The 19,475-nt window shown below is 43.6% G+C and overlaps 1 protein-coding gene across 6 annotated transcripts in view; it reads left to right on the forward strand.

Moving 5' to 3' along the window:
• Positions 1-19,475, forward strand: part of MCPH1 (microcephalin 1) — a 273,858-nt gene that overhangs the window by 41,524 nt on the left and 212,859 nt on the right. For all 6 annotated transcript variants that reach the window (XM_045451845.1, XM_045451854.1, XM_045451870.1 and 3 more), the window contains 4 exons: positions 829-943; positions 6,833-6,976; positions 10,621-10,707; positions 13,248-14,408. In XM_045451845.1, the coding sequence (XP_045307801.1) occupies positions 829-943; positions 6,833-6,976; positions 10,621-10,707; positions 13,248-14,408 (1,507 nt within the window). The remainder of the gene's footprint in view (positions 1-828; positions 944-6,832; positions 6,977-10,620; positions 10,708-13,247; positions 14,409-19,475) is intronic.

Below are 19,475 nucleotides of genomic sequence, written 5' to 3' on the forward strand. Positions count from 1 at the left end.
TCAATACATTGCATGCTGTGCGTGTACTTCGGGGAAAACAGTTGAGGCCAGTTCCAGGTCTGCTGGAATTAACCCTCCCGACACACATACAATTTATTTTACTTACTAATTATGTTTATTTTCACACATATAATTTATTTTACTTATTAATTGTGGTTTATTTTCTGTCATTCATTAATAAAGCATAAGCTCCTGATAGCAAGAATCTTTTTCTGTTTCAAGACCAGTGCCGGACACAACATTTTTGTTAAATAATGAATGAGAGCAGGATGCTCGGTCAAGAACACGAGTGTAGGTGTGAGAAAATTCACCCAAGACTTTTTGGTTACAAGCCTCGGGCTTCATCCTGTGCGTCACACCTTCTGTGTGTGTTTAGAGCTTTTGGGTTTCACTGGCTGAACAGAATTACTGTGATTTAAAGACAATAGGGCAAAATTAAATAATGGTTCTTTTTTCTGGTAGTTAAAAAATTGCTTTTGTATTTTGTTACTATGTCATAATTTTGGTGGGGGGAGGGGAGAGAGAACAGAGTAACCAAAATAAAGAAAAGACTAATTTCCTTTAAGAACTTTCATGGAAACTAAGAATGCTGGGAGCATGTCAGAAGAAAATGCCTGAGAAAACAGAGCTACTTAGAGCACAGCCTTGTATTTATTCTTAAAATTCTGATATTTTTACAGATGCACAGAAAGAAATGACTGTTGCTATTTCACATGCAGTTAAAGAAGTACCTCTTTAAGATGGTTTTATTTGCAGTGTTATAAAAGATACCAAATGCACATGAAAGGGTTGCAATAAAGTATTCATTTTTATGTCCTTTTTGCACAGCGTAAGTGTATGCAGCCCAAAGATTTTATTCCTAAAACGCCAGAACATGATAAAAGACTTCAGAAGAAATTTCAGAAAATGGCTACAGAGCTCCAGAGGCAAAAAACAACTCTGGGTGAGTCCAGACAGACAGCGTGGTCCTGGGCACTTGTTCTGGTGGACGTCTGGTTTCATTTGTCTGATGACCAGTGGCATCCAGGGTGGACACTGGCAAGGGGGGACTCCGTAGGTCCAGCCTGCGGAAGCTTGACCGTGGCTGCTTGTGGGGCCGTGGATTTGAGCTAATCAGCCACGTAGTCTTGGGGTTGCTCACCAAATTGATAGAACTTTTTATTTTCAGGAATCATTATGGAAGAACAGATTTTGACTAAGAAGCCCTATTCTAATAAGTTCCTGTTTATTTCTTTGTTATTTTATATCTAACTTTGTAGTTTTACTTCATACTTGGTGTTTTTGTTTTGTTACTCAAAATAGGCAAATGTTAGATGATACATTCCTTTTTTTTCTTTTAATTTTTTTTAATGTTTATTTTTTGAGAGAGAGACAGAGTGAGAGTGAGGGGAGAGCAGAGAGAGAGACACAGAATCTAAAGCAGGCTCCAGGCTCTGAGCTGTCAGCCCAGAGCCTGATGGGGGCTCGAACCCATGGACCGTGAGATCATGACCTGAGCTGAAGTCGCATGCTTAACCTTCTGAGCCACCCAGGTGCCTCAATTCTTTTTTTTTTTTTTTAATTTCACCTTAAATATATATAATTTTTATTTGTCAATTATTCCTCAGTAAAGCTGGAAAAAAAAGAAGAAACATATTTCTGTTGTCTTTGAGTTTTCATGATCCCTATTTGCAAATTAGCCCACAGTTATATTTTTGTTTTTTTAAAGTTATTTCCTTTTAACTCTGCATTTTGTTTGCTTTTTTGCCTTCAACAGTTTGAATTTTATGTTCATGGGCCAGTTTTCTTTTTAAATATCCTACTTGGAGTTCACAGAGGTGCTTGAATTGTTTTTTCCTCTCTATGTATCAGTTTCTATATTGTCTATTGACCTTTTCTTTATAGTTCACTAATACGTTCTGCTTCGTGTAATCTGCTATAAAATTCATCTTTTGAGTTCATAATTTTGGTTATTTTATTTTGCAGTTCTAGGGTTTCCCTTTTTGTAATAGATTCTGCTATTCTGATTAAATCACTCACATTTTTTCTTCTTATCTGCAAGATCTTGAATGCCTCTGCTCTGTTGTTTTGTATGTTTTTTTCCTCCTGCCTTTTGTCATCTAGCCCTGTCTCAGTAGGAATGATGGCTTTTGTAATTGAAGGCAAGTCATTAGTTATAAAGTATGTTTGAAACTCTAGGCAATATTACTTTCTTAGATACCGAGTTTCCAGTTTCCTCCGCTAAGCCCACGGAGTAGGCTTTATCTGGACTGATTTGAATAGGAACTTCTCAGATTTTGGTAAGGCTTGGTAGCCTTTTGATATGACAGTGATACCAGGCTGTGGCCCTCTAGACCTTTCCACTGAGAGCCTGCAGTCGTAACTAGGACCCCTTCCCCTGGCTGGCTCTCAGCTACCAGAGAAAATAAACCACAGAGAACTTTACATCACACACTGCTTCGCTTTTGGGATCCTGCCTCTTGTAGCTTCAGAGTTTGGCAACTTTCTTGAGGATGAAATCACATGCATGCAAGGACTGGATTTCTACTCTGCCCTGTTCAGTGGGGAAGCTTTCGGTTTTCTCTTGAGTTTGTTGATACTGACAAACTGTTGGCTTTGTCTTCTCTTTGCTTGTACTTTTATTTCTCAGCAGCTGCTCTCTTCGTGCTCAAAGACCAGACCTTCAGCCTCTTGCCCCAGGCCCTTTAATGATAAATCCTCCTGGGGGTGAAGGCATCCTCTGCTTAGTAGCTGGCCTCTGAGCATTCCGCCTCTCCAGAATCTTGACTCATCTGGTCCTGCTCTCTTCAGTGGTTCCCTGATGCTTTTATGTAGACATCATTTGTAGTTTATACAGCTTTTGTATTTCTTTTTTCTCTGTGTAGGCATTACTTGCCTTCAAGATACTCTATTCCTGTCTTAAATTACTTGTAAAACATTCCAGCACTGGAACAGTGGCACAATCACTTTTGTTTATGGTTGCACCTTGCACAAGGGTCTTAATATTCTATATTCACTGTAGAAGATCAGTTACCTACATTTTTCATTTCTGGTAGCAACAGACTGCTTCTGTGGAATCAAAAAATAGAGACATTTTTGTCCTTAATGTATTTAGTCATAGAATCATTTCTGGGGGTTTTTTGAAGTCTGATTGGTATAATATACTGGTTTGTGATGTACAGTATAGTGATCCGATGTGTATATTGTAAAATGATCACAAGTCCACTTAACATCTATCACAATACATAGTTATAAAACATTTTTTTCCTCGGGATAGAACTTTCAAGACCCAGTTTCCCAGCTACTTTCAGTACGGTATTAACTGTAGTCCCCCTGACGTGCATCACACCCCCATGCCTTGCTCGTTTTACAACTGGGAATTTGTGCTTTTCGACCCCTTTCGCCCATTTTGCTCACTCCCCGACTCCAGGCCTCAGACAGCCACCAGTCTGTTTTCTGTATCCATGAGGTTGGTTTTCTGTTTTTGTTTTCTGATTTTGTTTATAGATTACACATATAAGAGATAACATATAGTATTATCTTTTTCATTAAATGACTTATTTCACGTAGTATAATGCCCTCAGGGCCTATCCATGTTATCATCAATGGCAAGGTTTTGTTCTTTTTTTATGGTCAAATGATAGTCCTGTGTGTGTGTATACACAGACCCACATTTTCCTTAATCCATAGATGGACATTTAGGTTGTTTCCTTGTTTGGCCTTTGTAATTAATGCTGCAGTGAAATGGGCGTGCAGATATATTTTCACATTAGTGTTTTTGTTTCCTTCAGGTAGATTTCCAAAAGTGGAATGCTGGATCATACGGAAGTTCTGTTTTTAGTTTTTTGAGAAACCTCCATAGAGTTTTCCACAACGGCTGCACCAATTTACATTTCTGTCACGAGTGTACAAGAGTTCCTTTTCTGCACGTCCTCGCCAACACTTGTTATTTCTTATCTGTTTAATGATAGCTGTTCTAATATGTGGTTGGAATCTCACTGTGATTTTGATTTGCATTTCCTTGGTGTTGAATGATGTTGAGTCTCTTTTATGTACCTGTTGGCCATTTATATATCTTCTTTGGAAAAATGTCTTGTTTAGATCCTCTGCCCATTTTTAAAAAAAATTTTTTTTTTTTTTCAACGTTTATTTATTTTTTTTTTTGGGACAGAGAGAGACAGAGCATGAACGGGGGAGGGGCAGAGAGAGAGGGAGACACAGAATCGGAAACAGACTCCAGCCTCTGAGCCATCAGCCCAGAGCCCGACGCGGGGCTCGAACTCACGGACCACGAGATCGTGACCTGGCTGAAGGCGGACGCTTAACCGACTGCGCCACCCAGGCGCCCCTTCTCTGCCCATTTTTAAAATTGAAGTTTTTTTTTTCTTTTGTTAGATGTAGTCTTTTTTTTTTTTTTTTTAAGTTCATTTATTTATTTTGAGAGAGAGAGAGAGAGAGAGTAGGGAAGGCAGAGAGACAGAGACAATCCCAAGCAGGCTCTAGGCTGTCAACGCTCAACATAGGGCTCGAACTCAGGAACCATGAGATCCTGACCCGAGCTGAAATCAAGAAGAGTTGGATGCTTAACTAACTGGGCTACCCAGGCACCCCTACATATGTTCTTTTAAAGATTTAGAGAAATACTTTAGGACCTCATGAAACTCTAAAGTACTATATGTGTTTTTCGTATTTCTCTTTTTTGCCTTTTTCACCACCTAAATTCAGGGTTTCAGGCCAGTCCCAACATGCCATTGATGCATGTAAGCAATTTCGGTAACTATATAGTGTATAGCATAGAAAAAGGAAACCTTCATTTCTCTAGTTTTTTGTTTTAGTGTATGTTGCCATGTCACAAATTCTCTGTGTTCTGAAATTTTTTATGTAGAATTATCAAGTGTTGCTTTGAATCTGTCATAGTATTGCAGCAGAATTGACGAACATTCGGCCTGCATGGTGCTGCCAGATAATTGTCCACACACCGTGCCTGTATCGTTCGTTCTCGTGCTGAGTCTTCCCCTGTCCGAGAGTCAAGTCTTTCTCTTGTGCTGTACTGGTCCCTCCTTTACAGCCTCACTCTGACCGTCCGCTCTGCTCTGCTCTGCTGCTCCAGCCAGAAACACGCGGTAGTTCTTGACGTCACTTTCTGCCTGATGCCCCTTCTTTGCGAGGATCCTGACTCCTGCTTCCGAGTGATTGCTTGATTCCCTCTCAGCCTGCATCAACCCCATATGAGCCCTTCATGCGGCTCCTTGACTGGGCCCCGTGAGGCACTGTGTCCTTACCATCTGTCAGCTGACTAGGGTCAGAAGGGTGTAAACCAGCAGTCAGGGGGACACCCCACCTAGGGCTTCAGCGTCAACAGTGTCACGGTCAGGAAGCGTCTTTCGGATGAAACCCTGTGTTTAACATGTCCTGCGGCACAGCATGGCCTCTGATCTGGTCTCCTCTCCAGCCTCACGGCAGCACCAGACCTCTCTGCCTCCTTCATCCTCTTGCCATTTGGGCCTTCTTCCTACACCAGTGATGCTGGATTTGAAAAGAGTTGGGCAAAGTACTGATAGATAAAAAACCAAATTTATATCTTAATAAAAATCAAAATACTGCAAATAAAAGGTGTTAAAGATACAACTGACATATGTCTGCATATTGTCAAAATTGTAGTTAGAGTTGTTCAGGCTTAAGAGTCACAACGGAGAAGATACTGAATGATTTTTGGTGGGTTTTTTTGTTTGGTGGGTGAGGGGAGGTGGTCAGAGCCCTAAAGTTCTCTTTGAGCAAGGTACGGGTTCCAGAAAAAGGCACACCTGTGCACTGACACACAATTTAGCCCTCATTTCATGGCTGGAGGACTCCTGACCTCAGGGTTCTTGTGTTTGTGTGTGCATGTGTGTGTGTGCGCACGTGTGTTGGAGGTCAGGGAGGCTTGGTGAGTGGTGGTGGTGGTTTCTATAACCGAGGCTGAAAACTACTGGAAGAGAGAACTTTCCCCGCACACATCTTCGGTTCTCAGCTGGGGATCTGTTACCGAAGACAGACTAACAGGAGAAAAGTGTACATGCTTGTACGTTTTCTGTGACATGTGGGCTCTCAAAGGAATTGAAGGCCCAATGCAGTGGTAGAACTTTCGTGCTGACGTTGAACAGAGAGGGGCAGCCGTGGAAGAGTGACATATAAGAAGGACCCAAAGAGAACACGGGTTATTTTAACAAGGTCTGTTTTACAGGATTCTCTTGGCCTCAGCTCCCCATCCCTGGTGATAATGTGCAGGGGGTACAACTCTCAAAGGGGGAGTTTTATCTCCTGTCTTGAGGAAGAAGCTGGACTGGGGGGTGTCAGAGCGCCTTTCTTTTCACCTGCTGTTATGTGACTACACTTTGCCCATGGTAACCCCTTTGCCAAAGCAGCACGTTTGGGGTGACGTACCCCGCCTCTCCTCACCAACAGTTTGGAGCCAGATTGCGTTCTGGCTTTCCCTTCTCACTAGGTTTATGAGCCTGGGCACATACAAATAAATTAACTTTGTTTCTTGGTTTCTTCATCTTTAAATTCTGATACCTGCTGCACGGTTTGGGGAGAGGTTGAATGAAATGGTGCACGGATAGTGCTTAGTGCACAGTCCCTGGCAGGTGGGCGTTTCTCAGCAGATGTGAGCAGTTTTAGTGCCAGTGTTGATGATCGTGGAGGTGGTAGGCTGATGACAGAGCATTGGCCGTAGTAGGTGATGATGGTGAAGGGGAGGAGGAGGACCGTGGGGATGGGCCGTGGGGTGTTCCCCTGAAACGAATCAGATGGTTGCAGTAAGAAGGCTTTTTTTTTTTTTAAAGCTTAAAATTGGATTTTTGTTTATTTTCAGATAATGATGTCCCTGTTCTCTTATTTGAATCTAATGGCTCATTGGTGTACAGTCCCACAATTAAAATGTGCAGTGGCCAGCACAACACCATGCAGAAGAGGTTACAGCAGATGAAGGAGAAAAGGGAGAACCTGTCACCTACCTGTAAGTGTGCACACTTTATAAAGGGAGCAGAGCACTTGCTGAGTGAACTGTGGGGGGAAGGTTTTTTCCTTCTTCCCTAGATACTTCACTTGTTTCCTGATTCTAATAGATTTTTACCTATTTCAGGGTGGACTGTGTTAATATTTTCCTCCAGAAAATCTTAGGCTTCATTAAGATTTTTTAAAGCATATGTTTTAAGCATATATTGGGCGTGTACTTTTTGGATGTGTAGGTTGAAAATCTATTTTTTGTAGCCCCTTTGTGATTTTTAATATCTTTGGGATTTTTTTTTTTTTTTTTTTTTTTTTAAATAATAAACCAGGCTCTTCTTTTGAGAGAATTTGCTTTAGACTAATTATCTCCTGCATGAGTTCATGTTTTTCTTTATTTGGGCTATCTTTAAAATTTCCGGTTAAATAACGTGTGAGCACATTTTCATAAAACATTTACCAGCATGTGGCTCATAGTGAACACCCATCTGGATTCCCATCAAATTCTCCTCCGCCCACGGGTAACCCACATTTTAAGTTGGCGTGTTTTTCCACATTGTTTCTGGTGTGGCATATGCCTACGTGCACAGGCTTCTGTATCTTTCTGTGTGCTGTGGACCTGTAGTCTTTCTTCACCTAAATTGAATGTGGCATACCTATTATTTTAAGCCTTTTTTTTTTTTTTTTTAAACCTTACAAGTGGCTTGGAGGTTTTTTCCAAATCAGTAGGTATGGACCCTGCTTCTCCCTTTCTTTTCTTTTCTTTTTTTTTTTTTTTTTCAACGTTTATTTATTTTTGGGACAGAGAGAGACAGAGCATGAGCGGGGGAGGGGCAGAGAGAGAGGGAGACACAGAATCGGAAACAGGCTCCAGGCTCTGAGCCATCAGCCCAGAGCCTGACGCGGGGCTCGAACTCACGGACCGCGAGATCGTGACCTGGCTGAAGTCGGACGCTTAACCGACTGCGCCACCCAGGCGCCCCTCTTTTCTTTTTTTAAGATGCTGTGGAGTAGTTTAGAGTTTGGATACTGAATCGTCTGTTAGTGGAGGTTTTCCCAATTTTTCTTTATTAGAAATAGTACTGCAAGTCTTTATTCTTCTTAAATTGCATGGTATGGTTCTTGTGTTTTGTTTAACCATTTTCCTATTTGTGGTCATAAGGCTTTCCATTTCTTGTTCACTGTTACAATCCGTATGCCAGTAGACCTGCTTCTCAGTAAATCTGTGTAGTCCTGTGTATTTCAATAGTATTGATTCATAAAGATGGAATTTAAAATTTTTGCCTTTCAAAATGGCATTTTACCGTCGCCCACTGTTTATGAGCCAGTTTCTCCAGGTTTGGGAAAATGGTTTGATTCCGTATCTTTTTCAGTTTGGGATAGAAAAACTGCATTTCTTTGTTTAATAAGCTTTCGAGGTCACTTTTTATGAGAGGAACATATTTTTATGTTATTGATTCTGTCAGTAATTACAACTTTTGCATTATCTTTGTGAATTATATGTTTTTGTCCAGTTGCCTGTTTTTCTGATTTGTAAGGGTCTTTTTTATATCAGGCACAATAGTCGTCATGTGTTGCAACATTTTCTCGTGGCTAGCATGGAGCCCAGTGTGCATTCATAGTAGTCACTCAGTAAATATATTGTTGATTGAAATACTCAAAATCTTTTGTTTTCTCATTTAACATGCAGCAACTTTTATGAAGCAGAAACATTACATTTAATGTAGACAAATCTGTTCGTTTTTTCCTTAGGGCATCCAGGATTCCCCTGACGCTCAGAACTCCCCCCACCATAAGGTTTTAAAATTGTTGTGTGTCTTTTCCTGTTACCTTTATGGTTTATTTCAGCCTATCTTGAATTTATATTTGTATGTGAATGTGCAGTGGGCACCTGTATCGGTTAAGGTTAGCTTTGGCCGCGTGTAACAAACAAAACCAGTGGCTCAGATTAGATACAAGTGCGTGTTTCCGCCACATCAAAGGAGTCCTAAGCACAAGTCATAGGGTGGCTATTCTGTGGTTTTCAAGAGGCTTGTGTCTCATTTTTCTGCTTAGTCTTCTTTGGTGCCTGGCTTCCGCTTTAAAATATCTGTGCCTCCCAGCTGAGCTAGCTTCCTGTGGGCAACCTGGTATACCAGAAGTTCGATCCAATAGGACTCAGTCTTACAGCTCTTCTTGGTTGTAAGCATTTATGGCTAGAGAACTGTAGAGGCAAAAAACGACTCCAGATAATCCAAGAAATAAAGCACAGTCCTTTGTATTGTGTTCATCCACGTAGTTTGATTTGCCTGATGACCAGTGTCACCCAGGATGACAGCCAAGGGGGACTGTAGTAGATTTAGCCTGAGAAGGAGACTACAAACAAGGCTGAAAACGGTCTTTTACGAGAGCGTGGCTACACTGATAGAATGAGGTTTCTGTTGTTAAGAGGAGGGGGGCGTGGATGTGGAGCTAGGGAGCGAGCAGTGTTCCGCTCACTGTCTCATCACGTGTATACTTTATATGCCTCAAGCGTTGTGCTGTTACTTTGCGGTGTGAATTCTGCCACTTGACTGCGTCCAGCACAGCTCAGAATTCAACATCTGAAACACTTCTCTCTGTGCTCACCTCTCTTATCTTGGTTTAAATTGTCTGCTTATGTTTCCTCAAGAAAGCATGCTGTGAGTCTCTTTAACAAACATCTTTGGGTATGAGACCAAAACATCTTTCTTGTTTCTGGTTTGTCGTCTGCACAGCCTTTGAAGATGATATTTGTGACCTTACTTGTTAAGTGATTGATGTCCTGGATTTTTTCTGTGAAATCTCTGAAGTTTCTCAACCTTGACACTGTCGACATTTTGGGCTGATCAATTGTTTGCTGAGGGCACGTGAGGGGTGGTGGGAAGGTGCTGTCCTGTGACTGGCAGGGTGTCTCGCAGCATCCCTGGCCTCTGCCCACTCACTGCACACCAGCAGTATTCAGGTCACACCCACGTGACATCCAGTGATGTCTGCAGACGTGACCGTCACCCGCTGGGAGCCAAGATGCCCAGGGCTTAGAACCGCTGTTCTAGTTACAGGGCTAACTGTTGCTTCTAGAAGAAGGAGCCTTGACTATCAGACAACAAGATGAATTGAGAATATTTGTTTACCTGTGTTGGGCTTCTGCTTAGGCCCAGGCAAACTGACTTTTCAAAATCTCTTCTAATTATCCTAAATTTAATCCTTTTTATAACATGATTTATGTAGGGGCTCCTGGGTGACTCAGTTTAGCATCCGACTTCAGCTCAGGTCATGATCTCACAGTCCATGAGTTCGAGCCCCACGTCAGGCTCTGTGCCGACAGCCCGGAGCCTGGAGCCTGCTTCGGATTCTGTGTCTCCCTCTCTCTCTGCCCCTCCCCTGCTCATGCTCTGTCTCTCTCTGTCTCAAAGATAAAAAAAATAAAAATAAAAAATAAAATTAAAAAAACATGACTTATGTAGATTAGTTTTTATGAATCTCACCATCTGCAGTAGATTTGAGTAAGAGTTTTTTGTGCTTACCGTTCTGTAGTAAGTCGGGAGTGTGAACTAACAGGCATAAATCGATGTTGGTGTGGTATGGGAGAGCAGAACCAGTGGGTTTGCCGTGGGCTCCCACGAGTCAGAGGTGCATCTTCGGTTATGTTTTCAGCTTCCCAGCTGCTTGAGAAGTCTCATGATGACCCATTTAAGTCCCCGTGTGAAGCTTGGAACATTTCACGTGATACTTTGTGTTCAGGTAAAGTTATTTTCTTTTCTGTGATATATTTAAACTTTGAGAATATTATGATTTTCGTATTTGGAGTTTCTTCTGATGTGAAGAACAGCTAAAAACTAGAATTCATGAATTTCACTGGAATTAGGTAATAAAAAATAGGTATTGTAATGCAATTAGCATGTGAGAAATTTCATCAGTTAAATCACCTGGGATTCCAACGGTTTTTCTCCCAGGCATTTGCTCTCTTGGCACAGAAACTATTGCTCATTGTTTAAAAAAAAATCCGTGCTATAAGTACTAATTCGCATGCATTGTAGACTGTGTTACTGACAACACAGGGCTGCTCGTTTCACACCGTATATCACGACTACAAGGAGCATATGACTGAGTGTCCGTGAGGTGTGGAAAGATCATTGAGAAATTTAGAAGATAGATGGATTTCTGTTTGGAAGCAGAGTGTTGGAGGGGTTCCTGGGGGGCTCAGTCGGTCAAGTGTCTGATTTCGGCTCAGGTCATGATCTCACGGTTTGTGAGTTCGAGCCCCGCATCGGGCCCTGTGCTGACAGCTTGGAGCCTGGAACCTGCTTCGGATTCTGTGTCTCCCTGTCTCTCTGCCCCTCCCCTGCTTGTGCTCTGTCTCTCTCTCTCAAAAATACATAAACAATAAAAAAAATTTTAGCCAAGTATTAGAATAGAATTAGAATTATGTATTATACATACGCCTTTTAAATGTGGAAGCCTGTGTTATGCTTTGAATGATCATTTTTCATGCTTATAGCTTTCCTTTGAGTAAATTTTAAGATATGTGATATAACCACCTAGTTTTAGCTGACAGTAGGGCCCAAATAAGAATCAGTGACCCCCGCAAAGAGCTAGCTGTTCAAAGTGCTTGAAATGTTACAGGATATCCTATGAAAGTCACAGCAGGGATAGATGACAGAACAGTGTGGAGGTATTAGGAGTTTAAACTACAGCTCCCTTTCATGTGTGGCTTAGTTTTTTTTTTTTTTTTTAAGTTTATTTATTTATTTTGAGAGAGAGAGAGCTCAGGAGGGGCAGACAGAGGGGGAGAGAGAATCCCAAGCAGACTCTGTGCCATCAGCATGGAGGTGGAAGCGGGGCTCGAACTCACGAACTGTGAGATCCTGACCTGAGCCGAAATCAAGAGTCGGATGCTTAACCAACTGAGCCACCCAGGTGTCCCATGTGTGGCTTATTTTATAATCTGTGTGGTGTGTGTTGGAATTATTTACCCATTTATCTTAAATAATCTCTTTTTATTTCACACTTGATGGATTTATTTTACGTAAGTTGGACACAAGTAATAGCATGTAACACAGATTTCATTTTTCCTGCGTCACGGGTGCTATTCTGGGTATCTTACATACTGTGTTTCATTTAACTCCCCCACTAGCCCTACTAAATGGTTACCCTTGTCGCCCCCATTTTGTTCATGAGAAAACTGGGCCAGCGAGGTCAAGCAGCTCGTAAAAGTTCATAGAGTTTGTGATTGGCCAGTCCAGGACCTGAACCTAGGCAGTGTGACCTCAGAATTTATGCCCAATGACATGTCTCACTGCTTGTCAGCTTTTTGAAAAGTGTGCTAAGCGTCTTCAGCTGCTGGTATTAAAAGTGTCCTCTGTTTCTTGCTCCTGACTTAGGGACACACAGGCTCCTTGACTCGGTGTGGGTACAGCGCCTCCCTGCCCTGTGGGCTTCGCTGCTCCCTGTGGATCACCTCTGTGGGGCTCGAGGCCTCAGATGCCAGAAAATAGTGTCTGTGCACTGGGAACTTCCAGTTTAGTGAGAGGGACAGATAGGAATAATAAGAACACTAGGACACCTGCTTTTGGGAAATTCAGGCAGCATTGTGCGTACTAGAGGAGGATGTGTGCAACCAGACCTGGTGCAGCGGGAGGGTTCAGAGACAGGCACGTTCGAGGGGTGGGGGGAGGGTTTGAAGTACGGATAGGAATTACCCAGATCAAAGTGTGGGGTGAAGGCAGGGCCTGGAGGGACACACACGCTTGCAGTTTTCGGGAGACAGGGGGCGGTCAACTTCGCACTACTCTCAAGAAATGTACAAGACACAAGGGGAGACAGCGCCCTACCATCTACCTGGTGGTTCACTGTTGGATATAAATACAACATGAGGCTTTGAGTGGAGGACTGGGGGTCGGTGGGCTGTGTTCACGAAAGGCTAGAACTTGACCTAGACCATGGTGTTAGTCCTAACCTTTTAGAATGATTGACCTTCTTGAGAATTGAACAAGGTGCCAATGCTCTTTCTGAAAACATGTGCACATGCATGTGAATGTACAGAAGGTGAGCGTGATGGTGGTGGAGGTCTGTCCCTGCCTCCCGCCCCCCGTGCCGTCCATGTGCACGCTGACGCCTGGGTTCGTTAGTGAAAAATGCTGGTCCTAAAGGGGTCCTCAGGTGGATGTGGTTGATACTGTCTTTAACCAGTAGCTGTGTTTAAGAAGTATCTGTTAACTGAAAATTACTTCTGTAATAAATGAAAGCATCTTAAAAGTTACTTCTTTACTGATGTTTTCCAGATGAATCCTTTGCTGGTGCTCTGGACTCATCTTTTGACAATCTTTCTGGAAACTCAGGGTGTGGAAGTCAGGAGAGGAGAGTGGGAGAAGTCGCTGATGAAAGTAGAAGTGGTGTGTGTGTTTCTTCACCTGCCCTGAAGACCGGTAGTGTTCATTCGTCGGCACCTGCCGGTCACCTCAGCCAGTTAACTCCTCAGAATCCCTCGGGCCGTCTTTCAGAACAAGAAGTAAGTCGGCAGAGGGATCCTGCGGGTGAAGCGGTCGCCCCCGACACGTGGTCCCGGGGAGCACCCAGGGAGGTGTTTGGCATGAAACGCGGTCTGCCCCCTACGTTATCTGCGACAGAACGCCACCCTTGGGGACATTCACGATCTGAGAGCTCCTCGGCGAAGAGAAGAAGAAAGTCTGAGATCTCAGATCCGTCCCCGACAGGAAGACTAAAGAAGAGATGCCGTGGGAAACCCGGCGTGTCACAGGAGTGGCTCCTCGCGTCGGGGGACCGCCTGCACTTCGGGCCCGGGGCTGCCGCCCAGGCTCCTGGCTGCGGCGTGTCCTCGTACGACGATTACTTTTCACCTGACAACCTCAAGGAGAGGAGCTCGGACGGTCTTCTCCCCGGGTGTCAGTCGTCAGCGGGCCCTGCTCTCTTCATCTGCAGAGGCCTCTCTCGGGGGGAGAGAAGGAACATACTGCAGACGTCTGACTTCTCCTGCATTGGGAAGAATCCCAGCCCAGCCCCCACGAGCGATTTAACGGCACAAAGTCGCCGCAGCCTTGAGAAACCCACACGTGACAAAGCAAACGCAGCGTGGGCTTGCCTGGCCGCTGAGGAAACCGCAGGGAGTGGTCCGCAGGCTGGTGCTCAGAGAGGGGAGGGTACGCGCCCAGGTGGCGCAGACTCTCCGGTCCACGACGCACTGCCTGCTGCGGACGGGCTCGGCGGGAAAGGACCTGACGGGGACTCACGTCCCCTGGAAGGGGGCAGCGCGGAAGCCAGAGAGCTGATGGGCGCGGGGAGCGTGCAGAAAGAAGACCGCCCTCGGACGAAGCGGGAGTCCTGCGGGGGAACGCAGCCTGACGACCGGCTGGGTTTTGCAGGCGACTGCACCGCGGACACCTCCGCCCAACAGAGGGAAGATGTGTCCAGAGGATGCAGTGAAAGTACGTGAATCTCCTTTTCCAGGTGTCTTGGTTATGGGAATATGGGACGGTGTGTCCGTCTTGTGAAGTCACCACAGCCTTTTCGTAATTAAACTGTTTGCTTTTTTCCTTTTTTTATTTTTAAAGAACGGGTGTTTGATGTTTTCCAATGATAGATTCTTTAGGAGAAGGTGGCTCACCGCCCTGTGGTATTTCTAGGCTCATTGGTCCAATCTGCTGTTAGGAATACGTTTCTCCAAGCCTTTCCGTGTGGGTAACGAGTGAGTGAAGCCTGATGTGCGAAGTCAGCCAGAGCAGGTGCTCCCCTGTTTGCATGCAGCCTCCTCCTGGAACATGGCTGGTGTGCAGACAGGCGTTCTGACAGAGGGTTTGAACATCTCTCTGCTCACAGGAGTGAGGCTCTTGATGCTAGAAGGATAGTAAGGCAGTGTGAGCATTGCTTCCGCCAGGAAAAGAGAAGGTACGAGAAAGGAACTGTGGAAATATGTTAGCAGTATTTATTTTGAAGAAACTTGGGGCAGTGTTAGTTATAAAGAAAAGTGTTTTTAACGTTTTTGCTCAGGGTAAGTTTATCGTAACAGGCCTCGTTGGCTTCTATTTGCTTTAAGCTGTGATTTAAATAGACTTTTATTTCTGTGTGTAATTTAACTATAGCCATCGTAATAAACTGTGTAATTGTAGCAAAAGTAGCAACAATAGAAGACATTTTATTTTACACTTTGATTACAAGCACAGATAAATTTCAGCAATCAAAAGTGATGAAATCTTGAACTTTAACCATGTTTACCGAAAGGTGAAGCTGAAATTTCCATAAGACTAACTTTATCCTTGATTATTTGTTTGCTTACCCTATGATTTTAACTAACCTTCTCAAGATGCAGAAGTTATAGGGGTTGAAATAATCACTGCTGTAGATCTTTTCCTTGGGTATAAAGTCCCCAGAATAGCCTCACAGAGGATTAATTTTGTATATTTTTAATATCTTAGCTTTCCGAAAATATATAACATTTGACAAACTATATCTTGTGTCAGCCTCAGTATGTGTTTTCAAAATATTTATTTTAAAATCATGTTGACTCTAAGGTTAATATACAACAGTAGATATATAGAATTATTTTGGTAGTTAAGAGTATCCTGTTCTTAAAGCTTACATTCTCATTTTCTTCGGTTTTTATCTTGTTTATTTTTAAAGCCTTTGAATAATATTTAATGATGTGAAAATATAAATTCGGGGGACGAAAGGCTGGTTGCAGACATGAGGCGCACCCCGCAGCCCCGACGTCGTTCAGAAAGAGCGCGGTTGTCCCTGCAGGCGGGGTGTTGTCGCACTCTCCCCCGCGTCCACAGTCCCCTGGGGCCTGGAGCACGTGGAAGACCCCGAGGGGCCAGCACTGGGCGCTCCAGGGGACTGCAGATGGCGGCCTCATCTGATGTGGGCCGTCACACAGCGGTGTGCAGCCAGGGCCCTGGTGTGACCGAACTTCACTCCCGAGAAACAGACGATCTATGCCCTCTAATGTAAGGATGTCTTGTAGGGTCACTTTGTTTGATGTCATTCCACAAAGACAGAAAATCATTGCATTGAAGGGCTGGAGAGACTTCTGTGTTGTCTAGCGTAAACCAAATCCCTTTGTTTTGTTGTGATAAAATCAAGACCCACTGATGGGTTTAAATTGCCTGTTACCAGCTCAGCCGGTGTCCCACCTCTGTCTGGGAACCTGCCACGGGGCTGGAAGCACAGAGCCTGCAGCTTACTCTAGACCTTGCTTGTGTGCTCAGTTGTGGAGCAGGAAAAATACTCTGTACATGAAGCGGTACCTCCAAGTCTTCTATGTTGAAATAAAAGTCTTTTTTCAATTTCTGCTTTCAGTTCACTTGTACTCATTGCCCTTGTCGGTATTTACGGAAGGTAGAAGGTGGCACTAAAGGTTACAAGCACAAGTTACAGAAAGAGTCAGTAAGAAACGTGAGGAGAACAGGAACAGAGGGAGAAACTTTTAATTTTTTTTTAAATAATCTCTGAAATCATATTAACCAGTAATTTTTTCGTTTTAGACTTTTATTCTCTAATTTTATGAACAATTTTGTAAACAAGTATATGCTCTCAGTAACAGAAGTTGCTTCGAGTAAATGTTGCTCTCCTACCCTCGGGTACCTCCTCCTGTGAGTTCCCATGACAGCTCTTAGCTGTGCACCTGTTGTGTCCCAGGCACTTGTCTAGTTTGCTGGAAGATGTCAGAGAAGCAAACAGTGTGTGCCCTGCATAGAGGTCATGTTCTAGTGAGGAAGACGCAGTGGATGAAGGCAAGCATGATGTCAATCAGTGAGCCTGATGATACACAGCACCACAGCAGTGCGGGCAGTTAGATAAGGTGACCTGAGACCTCAGACCAGACATCGCAGAGCCGGTAGTCCTATGACTGCTTGAATTATGTTTCAGCCTGAGGAAACAGCAAGTACAAATGCCCTGGGGTAGAAAGTGCTTGCAGGAACCGCACCGAGGCCAGTGCAGCTGCAGCTCATTGGGCTGAAGGAAGCCTGGGAGGAAATGAGCTAGAAAGATGGCCAGGAGCCAGATCCCCAGGGCTCTAGTACCTGACAAGACTTGGAGTGGTTTTGTTTGGTTTTGAAGTGTGATTGAGAAGCCCCTGGGGGTTTTAAACAGGGAAGTCACCAGATGGGCTTTCTCAGTTGCACGTCACCCTGGATGCTTCGTGAACCAACTGGTTGTGGAGATCTGCTAGAAGCAGTTGCTGTCACCGGTTCACTGTAATTCCTTCGAGACTCTGTGTGTGTGTGTGTGTGTGTGTGTGTGTGTGTGTGTGTGAGAGGGTGCCCAGTGAGGGTGTGAGGGTAGATGTTACAAAGGGATTTTATTGCAAAAATAGGATTATATCATCTCATTGCCGTAAGGTTTGCTTTTTTGAAATGTCAGATATTTCCATATCAGTATCAATAGAGCAATATATTTACTTCATTCTTTAGTCCATTTCAGGGGTCGGTCCGCAGATTTTTTCTGTAAGGAATCAGATAGTAACTATTTCAGGCTTTGTGGACCAGAAAGCAAAATCAAGACACGTGGCTATTTACACAAAGAGAAGAAAAGACATTTTTACAAAATTTTTATTGACAAAACTCAAATATTTTGAGTGCAGTAATACAGGCCTAATGAGAAGAACAGAATTCTGTTTTTTGGGAGAGGAGTTACTTTTCTCTTGATTGGGGTTCAGATGGAGCATTCATATCTTCAGAATGGATTGCAAACATTTATTGAGGCAGATGTACAATAAAATTTTATGTTTTCCTTTCGAACACGCCTTTTCAGACAGATAGGTACGGCCAGATACTGATATCAGCCCATAAGCAGATGGTTTTCATCAAGCACATTCATCGTATATAAGGCATTTATGGAAATCTGTGAGATTTTTCACTTGATACGTGCCTTTTAGTGTGTCTTACACAGCAAATTAGTCACTTCCAACGAAGATAGGTGGAAGCTTGTCAGTTGTGCAGTCGAGTGGACGTCAAAATAAATTCCCTTTGTTCTTGCATCGGGGTCTGAAAAACCCAGAAATACGTGCAGCTCGGGTGCAGGAGTTCTGTCCACGTCGAATTTGCATGGGATGGAGATGTCACGTAACGTTTTCACTTCGGACAGAAAGTGTAGAGAGCTGCCTGACGTGACTCACCTGTTGAGACGGCTTTCCAGCAGCCGTGCCACCGCTAACCACGGACCTTCTGACCACCTCCCGAAATTGGTTTCAATTGCCAAGTAGCTGCCTGGTCATCTTGAAGTAGCTCACAGTCAGCTCCTACTTGTTTCTCAATGGCAAAGGTGGCTCAGGGGGTTCCAGTGAGGCCACATGGCCGTTGGCAAAAGCGGAAGGAAATTCTTTTCGTAGCCACACCTTCACTCTTGTCCACTGGTTCAATGGATAACCTTCGTCTTTGCTGTGCTTGAAAAAAATCTTACCTGTCACTACTGACACGTGCCATATCCCAGCAGTTTGGTCACGTACAACTATTGGATTCTTTTTCGTAGGTAATACAAGTGTCGGAAGCTGGTGAAAGTTGGCACTCCTCGTCTCAGACACACAGACGTTTATTGAACATTTATTGGCACGTAGGTGGAGAACTGTCCACAAAGCAAACTGTATGCTAAACTCACCGGTCTTGTCCATCAGATGAACCTTCCATATCTTGCCTGAAATACATACGAGCTGCCTACAAAATTCTAGGGTGACGTTTCTGTAACCTCGTCAGCATCAGGCCACCAGATGTACTTTGACCCTGCGGTTTGTCATACGGCCATTTAGGGGACCAAGTCTTGGATATTATCACCCCCAGGAACACAAGCTGTGGCTTTTGCTTATTACACCCTATTCATGCATGGGTGGGGGGACCCCCTGTAATATATTAGCCAGTCCACTTTTCTTGAATCTATGGATTCAACCAGAGAAAGGTTTATGCTGATTGACAAACTGATGACCCCACTAAGTATAACTCATTTCTTTGATCCATTTTGCCAGTTAGCAAAAGGTCTAATAATAATTGGGCAGAAGGATTTCTAGGAGTCGTCTCTTGAGTGTGGTATTTGTTAACCTGTTAGCTGACCACTGGAGTGGGTGTTTGGATGGAGGTAAATTAGCACACATACGTCATACCGTACAGCCCCTGCTGAAGTAGATATTTTAAATTGAACTACAGCCTTCGTAATACAGCGCTGTTCTGTCTGAGTGCATTAATCCCAGAGATGGAAATAACAAATGGTGTCTGTGCTGACTTCAGTTGGTTCGGGGCCATTGCCTGTATAGCTCTTGGTTGGGAGGGAATTACAAGGCTTCATCCTGACTTTGAAGGAAGAAGTCTGCTTAGACAATGATTAATATGGTTCAATACGGGGTTTAGAGGCAGAAATGCTATGTGATTTGTAAAAGGTGCATTTTTGTGTATTTCTTCATAATTCATAATCCTAAGGTAGAGAATTGTTTTTTTATTTCAGGTATGTTTTGCAACCAAATGAGAAAGTTTGATAATCTTACTGACGTATTTTACATTTCATTGAAT

The sequence above is a fragment of the Leopardus geoffroyi genome, chromosome B1 (assembly GCF_018350155.1).
Source record: "Leopardus geoffroyi isolate Oge1 chromosome B1, O.geoffroyi_Oge1_pat1.0, whole genome shotgun sequence".
Classification (NCBI taxonomy): Eukaryota; Metazoa; Chordata; class Mammalia; order Carnivora; family Felidae; genus Leopardus; species Leopardus geoffroyi.